At 57.2% G+C, this 20,225-nt stretch overlaps 4 protein-coding genes across 8 annotated transcripts in view; 1 reads left to right on the top strand and 3 right to left on the bottom strand.

The window, feature by feature from the left end:
* NFIC (nuclear factor I C) overlaps positions 1-7,661 on the top strand; it is a 74,029-nt gene extending 66,368 nt beyond the window's left edge. For 3 of the 5 annotated variants that reach the window (XM_024994573.2, XM_024994570.2, XM_024994568.2), the window contains one exon: positions 1,249-7,661. In XM_024994573.2, coding sequence (XP_024850341.1) covers positions 1,249-1,266 — 18 coding nt within the window. In that variant the 3' untranslated portion in view covers positions 1,267-7,661. 5 annotated transcript variants of the gene reach the window in all.
* A 2,421-nt stretch (positions 7,662-10,082) lies between these two features.
* LOC618071 (uncharacterized) lies at positions 10,083-12,327 on the bottom strand. Its single transcript, NM_001206718.1, has 3 exons — positions 12,196-12,327; positions 11,993-12,104; positions 10,083-11,007 (listed from the first exon to the last, which is right to left on the bottom strand). Exons 1-3 carry the CDS (start codon positions 12,272-12,274, stop codon positions 10,887-10,889), a joined length of 312 nt encoding a protein of 103 aa, NP_001193647.1. The 5' UTR covers positions 12,275-12,327; the 3' UTR covers positions 10,083-10,886.
* Positions 12,328-13,242: 915 nt separating this feature from the next.
* Positions 13,243-16,669, bottom strand: SMIM24 (small integral membrane protein 24). The gene is given in 4 exon segments (NM_001206717.1): positions 13,243-14,205; positions 15,376-15,441; positions 15,701-15,806; positions 16,542-16,669. Coding segments are annotated over 4 exon segments (405 nt in total). The 5' UTR covers positions 16,609-16,669; the 3' UTR covers positions 13,243-14,039.
* On the bottom strand, positions 15,376-19,228 carry SMIM44 (small integral membrane protein 44). Its single transcript, XM_059888666.1, has 3 exons — positions 18,570-19,228; positions 16,542-18,429; positions 15,376-15,441 (listed from the first exon to the last, which is right to left on the bottom strand). The coding sequence occupies exons 1-2, from the start codon at positions 18,868-18,870 to the stop codon at positions 18,191-18,193; spliced, it is 540 nt and encodes a 179-aa protein (XP_059744649.1). The 5' UTR covers positions 18,871-19,228; the 3' UTR covers positions 15,376-15,441; positions 16,542-18,190.
* Positions 19,229-20,225: the final 997 nt, after the last annotated feature.

Here is a 20,225-nt window from a genome sequence, read left to right as displayed (position 1 = left end):
GCCTTCCCTGCTCCCACCATTATGGGGGCCAGAGTCGGGCGGGCAGAGAGCTTAGGAAGGGAGGAGGCAGGGAGGAAGGGCCTGGGGAGGCCGGCCACCACAGGGGAGGGTCACGCCCAGAATCTGTCTGGTTGCCAACGGAAACCAGACATGAGGTAATGGCCAAGATGAACTTGAACTTGGCTGGAGGTGGGGGGCTGGGAGCCACGGCGCCAGTTCGATGGGATGGCCCAGCGGCTACAGGCGGCCTGGTGGGATTGATCGCCCGGTTGGAGGGAGTGTGACTGGTTTACAGCAGGGGTGGGGGCACAGCGCTGCTGTGACCTCAGTGGGATGGGGCAGGGGGGTCCCTACCCCAGTCCCACTCCCCAGGTGGATTGAATGTATTTCCAGGGGAAGGGTCTGTACAGCAGCTTCCCTGTGGGGACCCAGGCCAGAGCTGTCCCTATAGACCTGGCTGCCTGACCCCAAGCCTCGGTCTCCTCCTCTGTAAAGTGGAAGTCATGACCCCCTCAGTGGCCAGGCTAAGGGGTCAGCCCCAGGCAGGGGGACAAGCAAGTAGCTTCTCAGGCCCTAGTGCAAATTCTGTCTTCTTCCCTCAAACGCTGGTGGACTTAGGCAAGTTACTTTACCTCTCTGAGCCCCTGTCTTCTTCACTGTAAAACGGGGTCGGGGGGCAGTAGTCCCTCTTTCATGAGGGTTCTAGGGGAACCATTAAATGCGAAAATGTTAAAAGTAAAAAAGAAACAAACAACCCAGGTCACAGGGCCTGAACATGGTGCCTGTCTGTAGAGATTCACCAGTGGCCCTCCTCCCACGAGGGGGAGTATCCCCTCCCGTGTTTTATACTCAGGGTTGGAGGTGGGGTTGCCAGATTTAGCAAACAAAACTACAGAGTTCAGGTAGATTGCAGTTCCAGATAAAGAATTAAAAAAAAAAAAAAGAAAATTTTTTTTTAAGCACAAGTATATCCCAAAAGTTGCATGGGATATACTTACACTAAAAGGCTTATCTAGGATTCAGGTGTAACTGAACTTCCTGAGTTTTATCCAGCAGCTCTGCTTAGGGGCCCAATCACTCGCCCAGGGTCACCTAGCAGGTTACACAAGTCTGGGACAGAGGTCATAGGTTCCAGGGGTCGAGGGGGCCGCAGTGGGTATAGGCTGTGGCCCACAGAGCCTGACCCCCATCTCTCTTTCTCTTTCTCTCTCTCTCTCTCTCTCTGTGTGTCCCCCTCCGGCCACCCAGTCCTGGTATCTGGGATAAGAAAGATTTCTTCCCACGCCCTGCTCCTTTGTCCCAGGAATCCCAGGGGGCCGCATGGACGGCCCCCGGCCCACATTTTCGGTGGAAAGCTACAGCAAGCAAGAACGCCCCGCCGCCGACTCTCAGCCCGGCCGAAAGACAAAATCACACAGACACATAAACACAGGAGGAAAAAAAAAGAAAAAAAAAAAAAAAACGGAAAAAAAAAAAGACAAACGGGGGAAAAAATTACAATACATAAAGATAAACCCACCCAACCAAGAAGATAGACGGTAAAGAGGACAACGCTTCGGACTCTCGGGACACCACGGCCGGACGGACCGGACGCTCGGGATCGTCCTAAGTTATTCATCTCCTCTCGCTGCTGCTGCTGCCGGTCAGGGAGGCCCAGCCACGCCCGCCTCCTCCCAGGACCAGGTGAGCGCAGCCTGGAGCCCGCGCCAGGCCCACGGGGCAGGGCACCCAGTGAGGCCTCCGCTCCACCCGCGCGCCCACCGCCACCTCCAGGACAGTGTTTGCCAGGCTGGGGAGGCTGGCCCTGGGGGGCCGGCAGGGACCCCAGCAGCAGGCAGCGGAGGCGGCTGGGTGGGCAGGGGGCGACGGGGCCAGAAGAGGGTGGCAGGGAGACCCCGGCAAGGCCAGGGCACAGCACGTGGCGGATGCTCGGCGAAGGCGCGCCCGGCAGGCGTGGACCTCTACCTGCTCTTTCACGTGAAGCCCCTCCGCACCTGCCGGGTTTGGGAGCCGTCTCTATGCAAATGACCCCCAGCCCCACCCCAGGCATAGGAGGCCACCCCAGCGCACCCCAGCCCCCCTCCCACCGGCTCCACACCCCCCCACCCACCCTGGGAGGGCCCCACGTTGCACACACTGTAAGAAATGCACTTTTCCAAGGAAGGGGCTGGGGGCGGTGGAGCAGAGAGGCCTGGGGGCTGCTCTGGTCTCTCTATCCACCCAACCCTTGAACTGGGGAGGACCCCCCCACTTAGCCCGTGGAGGTGGGAGGTGAGAGCGAGTGGTTTAAGTGCCTGATTTCCACCGCCCGCCCCCCTCCCCTGTGTCCAGCTGGGACGAGAGTGGCCGTGGGCCTCCCCCCTCCCTCCTCTCCCGCAACCTGGCCCCTTCCAGTCGCTGACCCCTCATTGCTATGCCCCCATCAGAGCTAGAGAGATGGAACCCCGCCCCCAGCAGGCCCAAGGGGCAGAGCTGGGCCTCCTCCCAGTGTCCTGCCCCGCTGGGGTATGGGGCCTGGGGTCTCGAGAAGCTGGTGTGCCCTCTCTGCCCCCACGCCTCCTCTGCCAGTGCCTTACATCCTGGAGCGACAGCCCCTCCCTGGTGCCTCCCGGCCCAAAGGGGGACCACGGTTTGCACTTTCATCCCCCACCCCCTGCCGAAGTGGGGCACAGCCAGGAGGCGTCGCCCGCTGGGTGGCCAGAAGGAGAGGGGCCAGGCCACCTGTGGTCCAGAACAGGGCCGGGGGCTCCAGCTGGGGGCGGGCAGGTCGGCGCCTTGGGGCTCCCTGCTGCCATGTAGGGGGGCCTCCCATCTGCTAAACATTTTCCGTTGAGCCGCTCCAAAAACACTAAACCTGGGGACATGGGGTGCCCCTTTACCCCAGCTCCCCGGCCCCATCCATGCCTCCTCCCCGGGATGGCCATCTTGGGAAGGGGGGCCTGGGAAAGGGTGTTAGGTGTTCTGGGGTCACCAGGCCCAAACACAAAGACCCCTTCCAGCCATCTGTCTGAATCCCAACTGGTCTCCATGCCTGGCGCTGGGGAATGCTGACCCCCATCCCCGGCCTAGGCCAAAGCCATGGCCCTGGGAGGGCCTCTGCCCACTGCTCCTAGCCTGACCCACCCCTCCCTCTCCTGGTAAACCCCTGGTGCCCCGGGCCTGGCCAGCCTCCTCCCACCTCCCCAGACACCGGACTTTCCCCCCCAAACCAGCCCAAGGGGCTTGGCGAACCCACTCGATTATAAAGAGAAAGACACCCCCACACACAAGACCCTTCCCCACCAGCCGCACTCCCACTGTCCGGAGGGGTTCGAGAACCCTTGGTCCGTCCGTCTGTCCCCAGGGCCCCTCCAGCAGGTGGCCGTTGGGGACCAAAGCATGGGCCGCTCTGGGGGAGGGCAGGAGGGGTGGGTCGTGCAGTTGGGGTATCCGGAAGCTTGTCAGCCGGGAACCTGAGGGTGCGGGTAGGCAGGGAAGGGGAAGGGGCACCCGGCAGCCCCCAGCTTCCTAACTTTGCATGGTGCTTAGTCGAGGATTTCTGTGACCTGGCTCCTGACTTCAGCTCACGGCGGCTGAAACTGCATGGCAATTGATACTGGCTCTATCTCCCTCCCTACGCCACCCCCCACTCCAGCCCTCCACCACCACCCTCCTTCTCTTTAAAAGAAAACAAAAAAAAAGATACAGAAAAAAAAAAAAAACCCTTAAAAAAGTTCCATGTTTCCTAATTTGCACGAAATTTTCTATCACATGATGTGCCTTGCCTTCCAAGAATAAGTATTACCTTTAAACAATATCAGCGCACACAGATAGCTGCATGCACTGCTCGTGTAGTTTAAAAGAAAAAATGACAAAACAATGACATGAAATAAAAAGTAAAAATTGAAAAGGGATGTATTTCTATTTGTAAAAAAAAAATTAAGAATTAAAAAAAAATCACACGCTTAAAAATCACATTGCTTAAAAAAAACAAAGCAATGCACGCAACAATCACCCCACAGTTTGCCCTGCCCCCAGCCTGCCCTGGGCTCTTGTCTCCCCATCTCCTGCTGCATTGGGGGTGCCCCCTGGTGCTCTGCAACCCCCCCGGCCCCATCCTCGGGCTCCAGAGGGGTCATTTCGCATCCCCTGCCCACAGCAGCGGACAGACCTCAGGGGTGTGCCCTGGCCCCAGGCAAGGGTTTCTCCCCTCACTGGGCCACAGGCCAGCCCCCCGCAGACGCCACGCATGCACCTGCGCATTCTCACCCCCCCCATCCTGGGGTGGCCACCCTGCCGACAGCCAGACTCCCCCCGCCACCTCTCCCACAGGCTGGCATCCCCCTGGCTCAGGGTCGCATCGCTGTGTCACTACCCCTCTGCAGCCCCCTCCTTCTTGCCAAAGGACCTATCCCCATAGACTGGCCTTGGGGTGGCAGGAAGGACCCTCCTGCCACCCCCACCCCCCCAGTTCTACTATGTCTTCCAGCTATGACTGCAGAGGGGGTCTGGTGTGAAACAAACAAAAAGACAAAACCAAACCCGATATATGCAATATTTGTCTGTCTGTACCTGTAAGGTCTAGCTCAGCCACGGAGGCCCGGCCGGGGGGTTGACGCCAGGGGGCAGGGATGGCCGGGGGGCACCGCGTCACAGGCCCCGTCCAAGGAGCCAGCCATTGCTGTTGTCTTTTCTTCGGTTTTATTTTCTCTTGTTTTCCTTTCTGCCTTCTTTTTCTTTCTCTCTTCCTTTTTTTTCCTCCAATTTTCTCTGCCTTTAACTCTACCAAAGCCGAGACAGTAGCAGTCAGTGAAGTGTCCAGGCAAGAGACCCCGAGGCTGGGTCCACCAACCTTGGGCCCATCCCTCCTCGCCATCTCCGGCCCTCCCGGTCCCTGGGCCCCTTGAACATCTCCTGTTGGCGTACGCTTGGCGGGCAGTCCCCATTCGCTCCCTGGCCACCACGTTGGATGTTAGAATTGTCTCCAGAGCTGGGTGGGGCCTTGCAGCCAGACCCTGGCTTTCGTCTGCCACTCTTTGCTCACGCCATGTTTTCTTCCAAAAAGACACCTCAGCCAGCCCCAGGGCCAGGGTGGGAGAGACCAGGCCCCGGCCTTGACCCTGCCCTTGAGAACGGCCCTTTGGCCCAAGAGCCCAAGGCCCTGCTTGTCAGTTTCCACAGGGCCCATTTCCGGCTTTCATACCCCCCCACCCCCGCCACCAGGGAAGTGGGGACAGCCAGTGGCACAGGGGAGTGGGTGGCACGTCCCTGTGGGACCCCTCCTCCATAGGCTTGCCTTGGACCATGGTGTCCCTCATGACTGCACCCTACAGCACCCTGGGCCTCAGAGCCCCTCCCTTCCTTGCCTGCTGTGCATCAGAATAGGCAGAAACACTAGGAATCAGGCTCCCACCTGCCAATGCAGTTGGGGCTCATGCCCTGGGAGGGAGGTGGGCAGGGTGTTGGGTGTTTTTGGTTTTTTTTTGACACTTAATGAAACTGACATCTCAAACCCCATCCCCTCCCAAGCCCACCGTCACCCCCTCACTCATAGCCCATCCCATGCAGAGTCCCCTAGCCTGACTTTGGGGTCCAGTCCTTGCTGTGGGAAAGACTAAGGGAGACCTCCCCAATATATGCAGATCACCTCCATCGCTCTCTTTGGATGGAGGTAGCAGACCCTGACCAGTGTGGAGAGGGAGGTGTGGAGTGGCAAGCCAGCCCCACCCTATCTGACCTGGGGAGGGAGGATGGGTCCAGGGTCCCCAGTGCCCAGGTCTGGAACCCACACTCTGGCTGGATTATGAGCCCCGATTCTCACCCTGAGCTAGACAATCAGACTGGAAGGGAACCCCAAGGGAGGCTGCAGGGAGGGGGCCCTGCTGCCGCTCCCCAAGCAGCAGTTTCAGCCTCAGCACCCCCCAACACCCCCAGCTCCGGAACTTTCCCTCTGTCCCCGGAGACAGCAGCATTCCAGGAGCAGACACATTTGGCTGGACAGCTACCAGTGAGGCAGGATCCCGGGGCCAGGAGCAGCCATCCAGCCCTCTGGGAGAGACGGGACCCCAGCCACCCACTCCCTCTGGCTTCTCTGATGGTACTTTGACCTCCAGTGTAGGGCTATACTATACATTATATATATATGTATAATTTTGGAATTTTTTTCTCATAATACAGATTATACAGTGGCTACTTTTTATTTTGGCCTGGAGTCTCTCTCTCTTTGAGACCCCTGATTTTTACTTTTTGTGTGTAGGGGGGTGGGTTAGGGAGGGTGATGGGAGAGAGGTTCCAGAGACACGCCCTCAGGTCCTACATCTCCTGCATCCTTCCGTCTTTCTGCCCCTTCGGACACTCCCTGAGAGCCGCATCTCCAAACTGACACCACCTCTCCCCCTGCCACCCATCGATCTATCCCTAAGCATTTCAGAGTGTGTGGGGTCCGAGCTGGCCCCGGAGGCCCACCCCCACCCCACCCCGCTCCCCAGGTGAAGCAAGGAGACCCAAAGCAATCCCAGCAGGACTTGTTGCCAGCGATACCAAAACAGACTTCCCAAGCAGTGCCTCACACGTCTGCTGGTGTAGCTTTGAGGTCCTCCTTCCCGACTCCCAGGGGGTCTTCAGGCCTCAGGAAAGAGGAGGCGGGATCCAACAGGAACATGGGCTCCAGGAGAGGAAGACCCACTCCCCCCGCAAATTCCCGCCCTTCACACCACCTGGCTAGAAGAAGACCCGCTGGAAAGGGGCCAGGAGCTACCCAGCCCCCCTCCGGTTGTGAGCCCCCAAAGCTCACTCCCTAAGTGCATCAGCACCCCAGCCTCCCATCTTGGATCCCAGCCAGGCCCCCTGAAACCAAAGCCCCTTCCAGTCCAGGGGTCCTGGCCCCTACCCCCATTCTCACCCTCTCCCCCTTGCCAGGGCCACACATGGCGGGGGGCGGTGGTGGGAGGGCGAGACAGCAGGGTGTCTGAGGGACAGAACCACGTGGTCGGGGGGAGGCAACAGGGAGAAAGGAGGGAAACTCGTTTTCTCTCTGAAGTTTCTTTCTTTCTGTCTTTTTTTCTCTCACATTTTTTGGTGGTGTTGCTGTTTCATTTCCTGTCGCCTCGGAGATATATTTTTTGAGTTTTTCCCCCCATTTTGTATTTTACCAATATTACCAGGATAGTTTACTCTGTCTCTCGCTTTCTGCTTGCCACACATACCGGATCTCTCTCTCTCTCTCTCTCTCTCTCTCTCTCACACACACACACACACACACACACCATGCTCATGAACCTATGTCAGGAGAAGGTTGGTGCCAGGCCAGCCCACTGCCCATCTCCTTTCCCCTCTCCTCCTCCCCAAGGCAGGGATGGGGGACAAGGAGCCGGACATCCGGGCTGACCCAGGCCCAGCCTTCTCCTTGCCTGCTCCTCTGCCCCGTGCCCCCACATCATACTCCGTTCATAACCTTGTATATTACGCAGTCGTTTCAGTTTGCGCGGACGCGCCTACCTAAGTACCATTTACAGAAAGTGACTCTGGCTGTTATTATTTTGTTTGTTTGTTTCCCTATGCAAAAAAAAAAAATGAAAAAAAATGAAAAAGGGGGGGTTCCATAAAAGATTCAATAAAATGCAAAAAAAAAAAAGAAAAAAGAAAAAATGTATAAAAATTAAACAAGCTATGCTTCGACTCTTTCTAGCTGTCTTGGGTCCTACTTTCTGTGTTGCGTTCAGGCTGTTCCAGGTTCTTGTCAAAGTGCAGGGAAGAGGCTGGAAGGGGAGGTAGCCTCAGAAAACCAGTCTTGGAATTCGTCAGCACCTTTGATCAACAAGTTCCATGGGCATCTATGGAGCACCTGCTCTGTGCCAGCTCAGGTAATTCCACCTCCTGCCTGGCTCCAGGGACAAAGCCTGGCACATAGTCAGTGTTCCATAAATGTACAGACTGCCTTCCTTCCTTGTTTTTCCCCCACCTAGCAAAACCCCATTTATTCAGCAAAGATTCCCTGAGTATCTTCTGGGTACCTAGCCCTTGGGACACAATGGAGAACAAAATGCCCTAAATGATCTGCCTTCGTGGCACAGTTCAAAGTTGGGAAAACAGAAAATAAACAATAAAAATAAATGTATGTCAGAGGAGATAAATGCCAGGGAGACAAATAGAGCAGAGTACGGGATAGGAGAGTTGGCCACATGTGAGGAAGTAACCTTTCAACAGAAGTTTGAATGGAGAGAAGAAACAGCCCCCTGAAAATCTGACAGAAGAGTTTTCCAGGCAGAGGGCACACACCATGCAAAGGCCCTGGGGCAGGACTGTGCTTGGTGTGTTGGGGGAACAGTGAGGCGGCCTGTGTGGCTTGAGCGGAGAGAGGGAGGGGGCGAAAGGGAGGGGAGGGCAAGGAGGAGACAAGGCAGATCATTCAGGGGTTTGTGGGTCACAGGAGGACTTGGGACTTGTAACCCCAAGGAGGTGGGAGCCCTGGAGGGCTGTGGGCAAAGAAGGGGACGGGGCTTGGCATGGTTCCTCTACCCTCACCTCCAGGAGGCCCTACCCACCTGCCTAGGCCTGCCAGGCTTGCCCTCCCAGCACCCCAGCATCCCTGTCTCTCCAACCCCACCGCTGACCACTCAGAACCGTTCGTGTTCAGCTCTCCCCAGAGCCACAGGGGCGTGGCGGTAAGGAAGTACCATGCCTATCAAAGTCGCTCAGTTGTGTCGGACTCTGCGACCCCATGGACTGTAGCATACCAGGTTCCCCTGTCCGTGGGGTTCTCCAGGCAAGAATAATGGAGTGGGTAAGCCATTCCCTTCTCCAGGGGATCTTCCCGACCAGGGACTGAACCTGGTCTCCCGCATTGCGGGTGGCTTCTTTACCATCTGAGCCATCAGGGAACCTCGCTATGCCTGTGAGGGGCAGTCACTACCCCTTCTTGGGGGGGAGGTCTTCCATCCTACCCCCTAGCAGTCCCCCAGAGACCCCAAGACATGTAATCAAAGCTCCCCAGCTGCCCAGGCTCCTTGCATCTTACCACACGCCACCCCGCACACCGGGGAGGGACGTTTCTGTCTCTGTTCACTGATGGGGAAACTGAGGCACAAAAAGACGGCAAGGTGAGCCGAGACGGTAGGGTGCGCCGAGACGGTAGGGTGAGCCGAGACGGTAGGGTGCGCCGACGCGGACACCCAGGAACGCAACCCACCCCGCCGCCCGGTAACAGGGGCAGAAGAAACATTCGGGAGGCAGGGATGAGGGATCCCAGGACCCCCGGGTGGACGCGCACCCTTCCCATGCCCCTGCTGCATTCCCAGAAGGGATGGTCGCTTCTGCTCTCAGCGAAGAGGTTCTGGCGCCCCCTTGTGGTCAGACCTAGGACCTGGCTCCAGAAACCAGGTCCCGCGTGGAGGAGTCAGCTGACCCCCAACCCCACAGTCCCGCTTGGGAGGAAGGGGCGGGAAGAAGGGAAGAGGGGATCTAGAAGGAGCTTCTTTTGCGGGATGGGGCTCTTATCTCGGGTGAGGCTCAACTTGGTGGGGGTTCAGCTGGAATGGAGGGTTCAGCCGGAGGCTGGAGGTTCATCCCAGGGTCGAGGCTCAGCCTTGGTGGGGGAACTCAATCTAGCCTTTAATTTCAAGGAAAGCCGAGTCTTTTTCATCCATTGGCCCCTGGGGTAAAACAATTTGGGGGCCTTGAAAGGGCTGTCCCAGCACTGACTCCCCACTGAATGCCATAAAAGGGGAAGGCTTGCGACAACCTAAAAACGCCCCCGAAATGCCCCCAGAAGCCTCCTAGTAGGGAAGTCCCGCCCCTGCGGAAAGGGAGGAGCCCAGACAGCACCTCCCTTCTCCTTTCCCGCCCCACCCTCCGCACGGCCACCCACGCGGAAGCCCCGGGCCTCGCCTGGAGGAAACCGGAGGACTGAGAACTACGCTCCCAGAACTGTCGTCTGAAAACACACCCTCTGACCTTCCGGATCCCCCAAGTCTGAGGCGGCAGGCTCCTTTGCCCCTACCCCCATCCTCACCATTTCAGCATACAGAAAGCTGATGCTTGTTAGATGCCTTTAGGGTGCTGGGTCCTGCGCTCCGGAGTTTTGTAGGCAGTATTTCATTCAGTTCCTCGTGACAACTTAAGAAGGATTTATTCTTTCCTTTTACAGAACTAGACTCTTGGGCACACAGCGGTTAAGTTACTTGCTCCGGGATACACAGCAAAGAAGTGAGGACTCCAGCTCCTTCTCTATGGGGCCTCCCCACCAGGAGTGCAGGACAGGAAGAGGGGATAATGATCCTGTGTCGCCCCCCTACTCCCACCCCTGCACCCCCAACCCACCCCCTGGGAGTGCTAGCGTGCAGGACAGAATGCTGAGACTCAGCACAGGGTAGGAGAAGCCTTCATCTCCCAGGAAACGGCCCTGCACGCTGAGCCAGCTCAAAGTTCATGTTCAGGGACAGCGAACAGCAGCAAGGAGAGGGACTGGGACTCAAAGAAAGCTCTTGGAAGAGCTTACACCTGGGCAACAGGAGGACCTGCCTTCTCTGATGAAATCCAAACCTGACAGAAATTGGAGGTGGGAAAAGAAATCAGGCGCTGCGTAAAAAGATGCCTGCGGTGGACTGGGTAAAGAGACAGGAGACAGTGGGGCGGGGGGGTTCTTGGAGGGATGTGGGCGGCTCCTTCTCCAAGGGCGCCCTCCAAGCTCAAGAAGAATCATCAGGTGGAGACCAAGCTTGAGAAGGGGTACGGGACTACCAGGTAACACACAGAGAGCCCTCTGAGAGGGATTTGGGGCGGGTTCTGAGACCTCTGAGTCCCAGAGAGTCATCTTACTGGCCCCAGGACCAGGTCCTTTGCTGATAGGGTGTGGAGAAGGCATTGGGGCATCCCTGGAGGACTGCCTGGAGGAGATGAGTGGGAAGACTTCATGTGGAGGAACTTGCCATTGCTTCATGGTTCAGAGGCCCCTCTGTCTCCTCCAGTTCCAGCCCCCAGTCGTCCTCTCCCTTCTCCTTTCTCACAGTCTCCTCTTCCTTCTCTTCACTGCTGTGGAGACCAGAAGAGCCCAGATAATCCGAGTTAATAAGGACAGACAGTGCTCCAGGCCTCTGACAATTCTCCCAGAAGCTCTGAGTCCTGCAGGCACCCTCACTGTTCCCATGACACAGAAGGGGACGAGACTCAGGCAGCTTAGGACACTGACCCCCTTAGAACACGAAGGAAGTTCAGGAGCTCGAACTGTATGAGCCAAAACTGAGCTCTTAATTTCTGGCCTCTTTGGCTTCCTGGGTTTCAGAACTGTGGGTGAGTGGACGGGCAGAGAGATGAAGGGCTTGACCGACGGATGGGTGGATGGATTAATGAGTGTGTGGATAGATGAACGAATAGACGCATGCATGAATGGTGGGAAGGTGGGTGGATGGATGGATGAACAGATAAGAGGGATGGATGATGGAAGGAGGGAAGGAGAGAGAGAAGGTGGGAGACAGGTCGGGGGGATGATGGATGGATGATGGACAGGTGGATGGAGAAATGGGTGGTGTTGGCATTGGGGTGATACTTTATAGACCCCCCTATTGAAACACATCCTAGGGATGGGGGATCTCTGTGAGGAAGCCACCCTTGTTTTGCGGGTAGGTAGTCAGGAGCAAAGCCAGTGAGGTCCTGTGAGGCCCCCCTGGGGACCTCTCAGAATCAGAGTATTACCCCGCTGGTCCTGCCCAGTCTTGGAGGATGCTCGGAAAGGGAAGGGGCTCCTAGAGGGGAGGGGCTTAGAGGGGAGGGGCTTGGCGCGAGGAGGGGCTTAGAGGGGCAGGACTCAGAGAGGGGAGGGGCTCGGTAGGGGAGGAGCTTATAGGGGAGGGACCGGCGAGGGGCGGGGCTCAGAAGGGCGGGACTCATAGAGAAGAGGGGCTAGTAAGGGAGAGGCTTGGCACGAGGAGGAGCTTAGAGGGGTGGGACTCAGAGAGGGGCGGAGCTGAGATGCTAAAGAGTAAGCGAAGGGGAGGGGCTCAGAAGGATGAGAACCCACCTGTCCTGGGACTCCCGGCACCAGACGGCATAGACCAAGGTGAGGACAAAGATGAGGAAGAGGAAGGCCAGCGCAGCCCCCAGCCCCACCAGCCACGACTTCCGCTGGGCCACTGCGGGCGGGAGCAGGGTTGGGTCAGCGTCGGGGCCGCCAGGTTAGGACTGTTTTCCCTACTCCACCCCCACTCCCTCCCAAGGCCTTACGGGGTTGGGCCTGCACCAGCCTTGGGACCAGAGCTGCGAGAAGAGAGAGTTGACCGGGGGTCGTACAGAATTTACCCATCCTGCGCCCTCTTGTCCTCGCCCCTATCCAGCAGATTCTGGGGTTGCAGCCCCGGCGGGAGAAGGAAGTGGCCTGCCCAGCGCACCCCAGGGCAGGGTGTGGCCGGTGCCCCAGGAAGTAGGAGGTGGGGTCCCCTCCCTGAGTTCCGGGCACCATGGGGAGGGGCTCAGGGTCCTGAGCTTCCTTGTCCCTGTCTCCCTGAGGCCCATCCTGACTCTCACTCTCCACGGTCAGAGCCACAGCAGGGGCGGCTCGAGAAGGGTGGGGAACTCATTTCCTGACCACCAGGCATTGCACTGGCTCTGAAGTCCCAGCACCTCCATCAAGTCTCACACTCTGGTGGTCAGAACTCTGGTCCTCACATTGCAAAAGAGGAGCCAACTCGAGGCTCAGAGAAGTTAGGCCACTTCCCTGGGACCACATAGCATCCCAGAGGAACACAGTTCTCCCAGCTAGGAACACCCCCTACCCCAACCCTCTCCCGTCCTAGGACATGAACCTCCAAATCTGACCTGAGCCAGCCCCTGCATGTGCCCGTCCCTTGGGCAGCCTAGGCTTCCATCCCAGCGCTGCCAACAACAGCCAGGGAGACCTGGGCTGGTGGCGTCCTTCTTTCTAAGTCTCAGTATTTTCAGCTGGAAAATGGGACGAATTGCAAACCGACAGAGACTGAGACCATAAGGATGCTAGGCGTTCAGTGGAAGCATCTTTTAGGGAGATTATATATTTTTATTTACGGCTTTTCTGCCCCCTGGTGGCCGATCCTGGGATAGTCTCAGAAGCTCCCCGCCTTCTGGGCTACCACCCCAGCTACAGGCTTCACAAGAGAGCCCTAATGCAACTACTGAAGCCTGCTCCGCAACAAGAGAAGCCAACACAACGAGAAGCCTGCACAACAAGACAGTAGCCCCCGCTGGCCACAACTAGAGAAAAACCTGCGCAGCAACGGAGACCCAGCACAGCCAATAAATAAATAAAATGATAAACACCAGCCTTTATCAAAGTTCTCATTAGGAAATGGTTAACATCCAGGGCAAGGTCCAGGGCCTGAAGAAAGTGAAGAGAGCAGGGGAGGCTTGTCCCCTCCCAAGATGGTGCACCCAGGGGCACCCCACCCATCAAGACCCAGTTTCTGGAAATGGAGTCACGTGAGCCAAAAACCTGGGGGTGGAGGGAGCAAGGCTTTCCCAGGAGACAGCCCTCGGGGCTCAAAGTTCAGGGTTCAGGACGGCAGGATCAAGATTGCAAGGGGAGCGTCTGATCTGCCCAGCACCTGGGCACAGTGGAGTTTGGTCTTCCACAGCTGCCCAGGCCTTGCTCCCAGCCCCCAAAGCTGTCTCCTCCTGGGGAAACTGAGTCCCAGGGGACAACGGAAGCCCTTCTGAAAGGCTCTCCCCCAGTCCCTGGCCTATACTGGTCCTGAAGCTGAACGGGAGGAAGGAGGTTTTGGCCCATAGATGTCAGGCAGTGGGGAAAAGCAGGTAGAGCGGTGAGATTGTAGGGGTTGGGGGTTTCTCGCGAACCAGGAATGGTCTCCGAGTGCAAGAAGAATCACCAGATAGAACAAATCATAACAATATAGACTGTATAACACACGAAGAGCCCTCCTTGGTGGGGGGTGGGTAGGGTCCCAAGCCTCTTCATTCAGGGCCCCGTACTCTCAACCACAGATGGAGTCACCACAGTGGCTTCAGGTTCAGTTCATTGCTTCTAGGGTGTGGAAGGGGCATCTCTGGCGGGTTTCTTGGAGGAGGTGACTGAATCTTTACATGGCCGTGTTCCTGACTTTCTTGTAGTCCCTGCGCTCCTCATTTTCCTCTAGCTCCAGCCCGAAGTTTCTCTTTCCTTTCTTCTTGGCCTTTTCCCCCTTCCCAGCTTTTTTCTCCTCAGCCTTTTCCTCCTTCTCTTCCTTCCCTTTCTTGTCTTCTTTTCTGTAGGGACACAAAAACCCCAAACCATGGTAACAAAACAGAGTCATTCCCATTTAACAGACCCTCACCTGTGCCAGGCCTTTACCTGTGCCAATGCTTCACAAAAAGTCTTTGCTGAATCTTCAAAACAGCCCTTACAAGGCACCCTTGTGATTTCCATTTCACAAAGGCAGAAACTAAGGTTCAGTTGTTCATTGGAAGAATGGATGGATGGATAGGAGAATGGATGGATGGATGGGAGAATGGATGAATGGATAGATGGATGGGTGGATGGATAGATGGATAGGTGGATGGATGGGAGAATGGATGGGTGGATGGATGGATGGATAGATGGGAGAATGGATGGGAGGATTTGTGGGTGGGAGTGTAAATGGATGGATGGGGAAGGAATGAACCTGGCAGGGAGCAAACTATGAATTAGGAGCACTTATTGGACCTGGAGCCTCCAGCACATCCTGAGAGCAGGAACCACACTTTACTGGGGCTGAGCTGGGTCTAAACAAAGCATAGTCCATCCCAGACCCCTCCCTCAGGCATTTTAGGCTCAGCTGAGAATCTTCCAGCCAGGATATTCTCCTCCCAGCTCCCAGCTCCAACTCCTGTCCCCAAACCTTTGCCCAAGTTGGGGTGCTTGCTCCATAAGAGCCTCCAGCCCTGCCCGCATCCCTGAGCTCTCATCAGAGTCACATCTGGAAACAGGATCATGGGAGACGCTGAATCCAGGAGAGTCACCCACACCAAATCACACGCACACAGTCCCTGCACTATCCCACACCACCATCTTGTTCAACAGGTATTTAGTAAGTGCCTACTGCATGCCAGGCCCTGGGCAGGGCCCTGAGGACACAGCCTGGACCAAAGCTAAGTTCTGTTCAGAAACCAGTAAATGACTTAGATAATTTCATTTGGCAATACGTGCAAAGAAAGATGCAGGGCTGTGTCAGAGAGAGCATCAGGAAGGCTGTTGGTCAGGTTGGGCATCTGTGGGGAGGAACCAACTGAGCAGGGACTGGAGGAGAGACAGAGCCAGCCAGAAGATATGGGCAAAGGTGTACAAATCAGAACAGTAGGTGCTAAGGCCCTGGGGCCAGAGTGTGGCTGAGGTGTTCAAGGACGGAAAGAGGTCATCAGTGCACACCCATGCACACACACATGCTCACACAGCAGTACCTCAGATCCACTTCCTCATACGGGTTGGGATTCATCCTCAATGTGGGCCTCTCTTCATCCTCAGCTCTGCAGAAGAGATGGGAATCGGAGGGGTGGGGATGGATAAAGGGCAGGAAGTGGAGGCAGCCTCAGTCTCCCCCAGATTGAAGGAACTCCAGGAAGCAAGAGCCAGCGGGGGGAACTGCATGATTGTACTGGGCTGTGGGTGCAAGGGGAGCAGGGAAATGGGGAGACAAGGAAAGGGACTAGAGAGGGTCATGAAGTGGAAGAGGTGCCCAGCACTTTGGGAGTAGGGAGGGGAAGGGGTGAGGAATGGGGCTCCCACCTTGCTTTGGAGCACCAGAGGCGGCTGGCCAACATGAGGATGAAGACAATGAACAGGAACCCCACGACCGCAGCCAGGCCCACCAGCCAGGGCTTCAGTTGGCGCTCTGTGGGGAGGTGGGGGGAGTGGGGACTCAGAAATGGGAAGGGTGGAAAGTGGAGTGTTAGTCCCTCGGTTTTGTCCGACTCATTGACTGTAGCCCGCCAGGCTCCTCTCTGTCTGTGGGATTCTCCAGGCAGGAATACTGGAGTGGGTTGCCATGCCCTCCTCCAGGGGGTCTTCCCGACCCAGGGGTCAATCCCAGGTCTCCCTGCATTGCAGGTGGATTCTTTACCGTCTGAGCCACCAGGGAAGCACCAGGGAAAGGTGGGGGCGCCCCGAAAGGACAGGGAAAGAAGAGTGCAGGAGATGCTCAGACATTAGCATGTGCGATCTAGTTCCCCAACCAGGATGGAACCCGTGCCCAGGGCGGTGGAGGTGTGGAGTCCTAACCACTGGACTGCCAGGGAAGTCCTTTTAATTTGTTTGCTTGTTTTTGCAACACCGCAGCTTGTGGGCTCTTAGTCCCCCGACCAGGGGTTGAACCCAGGCCTCGGGCAGTGAGAGAGCAGAGTCCTCAACACTGGACAGCAGGGAAGTGCCTCAGAGATGGGGGTGCTCAGAGATGGGGTGGGAGAGTTGGGAGTGGGGGAGTTGGGGAGCGGGCCTCCCTTCTCTTCTGCCTGTCCCCTCTCTTCTCAGGGTCCTTGGTTTCTCATCAAGTGGGGAGGGGGCAAGCCCATGTCCAAGCCCATCCCCCAACCCCTCCTCCCATCCGCCAAACCAGAGGTCAGAGCCTTACCCTTCTGGGCCTCAACTGACGACAGGAGCAGACCCATGAGCAGAAGCAGGATCCCTAAGGTCCCCATCGTGCAGAGGAGCCAGCAGCCGGGGCGCTGGAGTGTGCCGTTCCCCCGTCAGGGTCAGGGGAGGCCCTGCCCAGCTCCTGATAAGGGGGCAGGCAGGTCTGGGGGCGGGGCAGGCCCCGAGTGAGGGCCCCTCCCTTTGCCCCACCTGGTTGGCATCCCACACCCTCTCCCCCGCCTTCCAGGAGGACAGACTCTGGACCTGATTGTAACGATTAACTCGGGAGTCCAGCCCCTCTGCTCTGTGTCCCACCCCTGGACAGCCAGCCTGCGGGGCCCCAGGCTCGCCCCACAGGGGCCGAGCTGAGATGGCCCTGATCTTGCTTCCTGACTCAGTGCTTTTACACCTCATTACACTTCTTTCTCTGCACACACCACAGATTTTGCCACCTGCATTTTACAGGGAGGCCGGGAGTGCCAGGCTGGGCAGAAACAGCCAGCACTGGGATGTGAACAGGGTCTCTCTCATCACCAGCTTATGCTGCTTCATTGTGGACAGCCAACTCCAGGGAGAGGACAAGGAGCAAGAAGGGAGGGGCCACCGTCCACCTTCAAGCCCTGGAGAACGGGGCCCGGAGCAGCCGATGACTCAGTCCCCAAGCTCTCCTGTGTGTCTACCCTGATCACTAAGTTGATTAGATAGACGGCCCTGTCTGGGAGAAGGGGGACCCTACCCCCTAGCCGCCATGGGACAGCCACGGCCCAGGCACGTGGCAGGAAGACTGGGGTGGGGAGGCCTGGCCCTTCTCCAGGCCTCCAGCATCACTGCCTCCTCCCTTCCTGAGGTCTGAGCATGGCCGCAGTGCAAGAGGGCCACTTAGTGGAGCCCAAGGCAAGCCAGTCAGCCCAGCCCATCAGGCACACTTGAAGTCCGTACTGTGTACCCTGCCCCATGCAGAGCTCAGGAGGAAAGGAGGCCCCTGTCCTCGGGGTGCCCTCAGGCTAGTTAGGAAGTCAGGACCCCCAGAGACAGACCACCCCATAATCTAGCTGAGAGGACCTGGAGATGCAGGAGCCCAGGGGACACGCCTCTGCTTCCCCAGGCAGGTTGCTGGCTGGGCTGGCCTCATCCCACAAAAAATTCTCCCTGCTCCAACCAAGTCACGTCTGGGCTGCATGCTTCCATTTTCCCATCTGATAAATGGGTGGATAAGTCTCGCACAGAGTCAGACACAACTGAAGCGACTTAGCAGCAGCAGCAGCAGCAGCAAGTCCCACCTCAGAGGATTGAATGAAATAAAATACAGAAAGGGCTTGCTTAGCATCCCACAACTCTAGCTAAGGGTTGGCCGCTATTGTTGTGAGATTTTATTTTTTTTTATCTCCTTAGTGTTTTTGGTTTACAGGTTGCCCAGGGCTTGGTGGAAACTGGGCTGGGTTAGGCTCTGGCAGAATGGGGGAAGCCAGAGCATGCAAATAACAGTGTCCAACCACTGGAGCCTGCGAGCCAAGAAAGACCATATTTTCTGTCAAGACAGTGCGGATCAGTGGAGAAAAGGCTCTGATGGACATGAGTCCACTTTATATTAATACAACCGTCAATGGGGTTGGAGCTGGCCTCCTGGGCCCCAGGGCAGGGCCCAGCTCAGCCCAGCTTCCAAAAGGAGCTCCGGACTGGTGGATCTTTGAAGGCAATGGAGGGGCGGCGGGGGGCCCGGTTGGGGGCTTCTGCGGGGGCCCCCTCGCCACCCCCACCCGCGTCCTCCTCGCCTCGCCAGGCCAGAGCCAGCTGCAGGTCCAATTCTTCCAGGTCTTCACCCTCGGGGCTCTCGGGCAGCTCCCGGGGGGCGTCCTCCTGGTCCGGCTTCGGGCCAAAAGCCCAGTCTGCGACAGGAAGGTGATGAGGAGCGTCCCCAGACATGGCCACCTTCCGCCCTCTTCCCTGGCTACGGGAGACCCTTGGGACCTCCCTCCCCCCACGATCCTGCACTAGCCCACGCCAGGTGTGGTAGATAGTGGCTCACCAGCCAGATCGTGGGCAAGGTCCTTGATGAGATGGCCCACAATGGCGTAGGCCACGGCCACCACCAGGAACGCAGCCAGCAGCAGGTACAGCACGTACCTGGGCAGGCGGATGGTGTCCAGTGGTGGCGGGCGGTACTCCTCATAGAGTGGCGGGGCTGGGCTCCAGTCGTCCATTCCCTCCTCAGCTGCCAGCCCCGGCATGACAGCCACCCGGAGCAGGAGAGGCCCGGAGGTGACCTGCCTGGCGGAAGTATTAAGGAGCTTTGGGTAAGAGGATTGGGGCTCCCCTGTGGCCACCATCTGCCTGGGTGATCACATTGCAAATCACTTCCGCCCACTGCCCCCCTCCCTCGCTCAGCAACAGCCACTGCCAGGTGCTACCCTGCACATCCATCACCCCCCACAGGGCCTTAGCACAGGTTGCTCCCTCTTCTGGGAAAATCCCTGCCCTCCTGGAGCTGATGGTCAAGATGGGGAGATAGGGGGTTTCCCAAGTGACTCAGTGGTAAAGAATCCACCTGCACTGCAGGAGATCCAGGAGATGTGGGTTCAATCCTGGGTCGGGAAGATCCCCCGGGAGGAGGGCATGGCAACCCACTCTAGTATTCTTGCCTGGAGAACCCCATGGACAGAGGAGCCTGGCAGGCTATAGTCCACAGGGTTGCAGAGAGTCAGACGTGACTGAAGTGACTTAGCATGCATGCATGCGCGCACATGGTGAGACAGACTCTGAGAAAAGCATAACCGTAGAGTAATGATTGTGTTGTGTTAGAAAGTGAAGAGTGGGGCGGCCCTGGTGGTCCAGTGGTTCCGAATCCTCCAGCAAATGCAGGGGACACAGGTTCAGTCCCTGGTCTAGGAAGATTCTACATGCCACAGGGCAAGTAAGCCCATGCTAGTGCCTGCAAGCTGCAACTAATGAACCCATGTGCCACAGCTACCAAAGCCCATACGCCCTAAAGCCCGTGCTCTGCGGCTGGAAGCCACTGTTCCCCACAACTAGAGAAAGCTCCTGTGTGTAGCAACAAAGACCCAGTGCAGCCAAAATAAATGTTATTAAATTAAAAAAAAAGAGAAAGTGAACAGTGGTTTGAGGGTGGGGTGGGCGGGAAGACCACCCTGCCCTCAGTGGTTTGAGGGCAGCATAGGGCTGCTAGGAGGGAAGTTAAAGTTTGCAATAGGGCAGCCAAGGTCATGTTCAGCTGATATTTGACCAGAGACCCAGAGGAGGAAAGGACCAGCCATGGCAGTACCAGAGGGAAGAAGTTTCAGTTCAGTTCAGTTCATTTCGGTCGCTCAGTCGTGTCCGACTTTTTGTGACCCCATGAATCGCAGCACGCCAGGCCTCCCTGTCCATCACCAACTCCCGGAGTTCACTCAGACTCACGTCCATCGAGTCAGTGATGCCATCCAGCCATCTCATCCTCTGTCGTCCCCTTCTCCTCCTGGCCCAAATCCCTCCCAGCAACAGAGTCTTTTCCAATGAATCAACTCTTCGCATGAGGTGGCCAAAGTATTGGAGTTTCAGCTTTAGCATCATTGCTTCCAAAGAAATCCCAGGGCTGATCTCCTTCCCAGATGGAAGAAGTTTATTGGATGCAAAAGCCCTGGAGCAGGACCGACTTGGACTTGCTGGACATGACCGGACTCGGGTG

The sequence above is a fragment of the Bos taurus genome, chromosome 7 (assembly GCF_002263795.3).
Source record: "Bos taurus isolate L1 Dominette 01449 registration number 42190680 breed Hereford chromosome 7, ARS-UCD2.0, whole genome shotgun sequence".
Taxonomy (NCBI): domain Eukaryota; kingdom Metazoa; phylum Chordata; class Mammalia; order Artiodactyla; family Bovidae; genus Bos; species Bos taurus.
Note: the sequence above shows the minus strand (reverse complement) of the source record. Positions and strands in the feature narration are given on the sequence as shown.

What these genes read in the sequence shown, in the direction of transcription:
- LOC618071 (NM_001206718.1), bottom strand. Translation starts at nt 12,274, where the DNA reads ATGGGTAAATTCTGTACGACCCCCGGTCAACTCTCTCTTCTCGCAGCT. An exon ending in GCTGGTGCAGGCCCAACCCC is followed by an intron (nt 12,105 to 12,195) that starts GTAAGGCCTTGG and finishes TCCCGCCCGCAG; the next exon opens with TGGCCCAGCGGAAGTCGTGG. An exon ending in TGCCGGGAGTCCCAGGACAG is followed by an intron (nt 11,008 to 11,992) that starts GTGGGTTCTCAT and finishes TGGTCTCCACAG; the next exon opens with CAGTGAAGAGAAGGAAGAGG.
- SMIM44 (XM_059888666.1), bottom strand. Translation starts at nt 18,870, where the DNA reads ATGGTGGCCACAGGGGAGCCCCAATCCTCTTACCCAAAGCTCCTTAAT. An exon ending in CCTTGCCCACGATCTGGCTG is followed by an intron (nt 18,430 to 18,569) that starts GTGAGCCACTAT and finishes TTCCTGTCGCAG; the next exon opens with ACTGGGCTTTTGGCCCGAAG.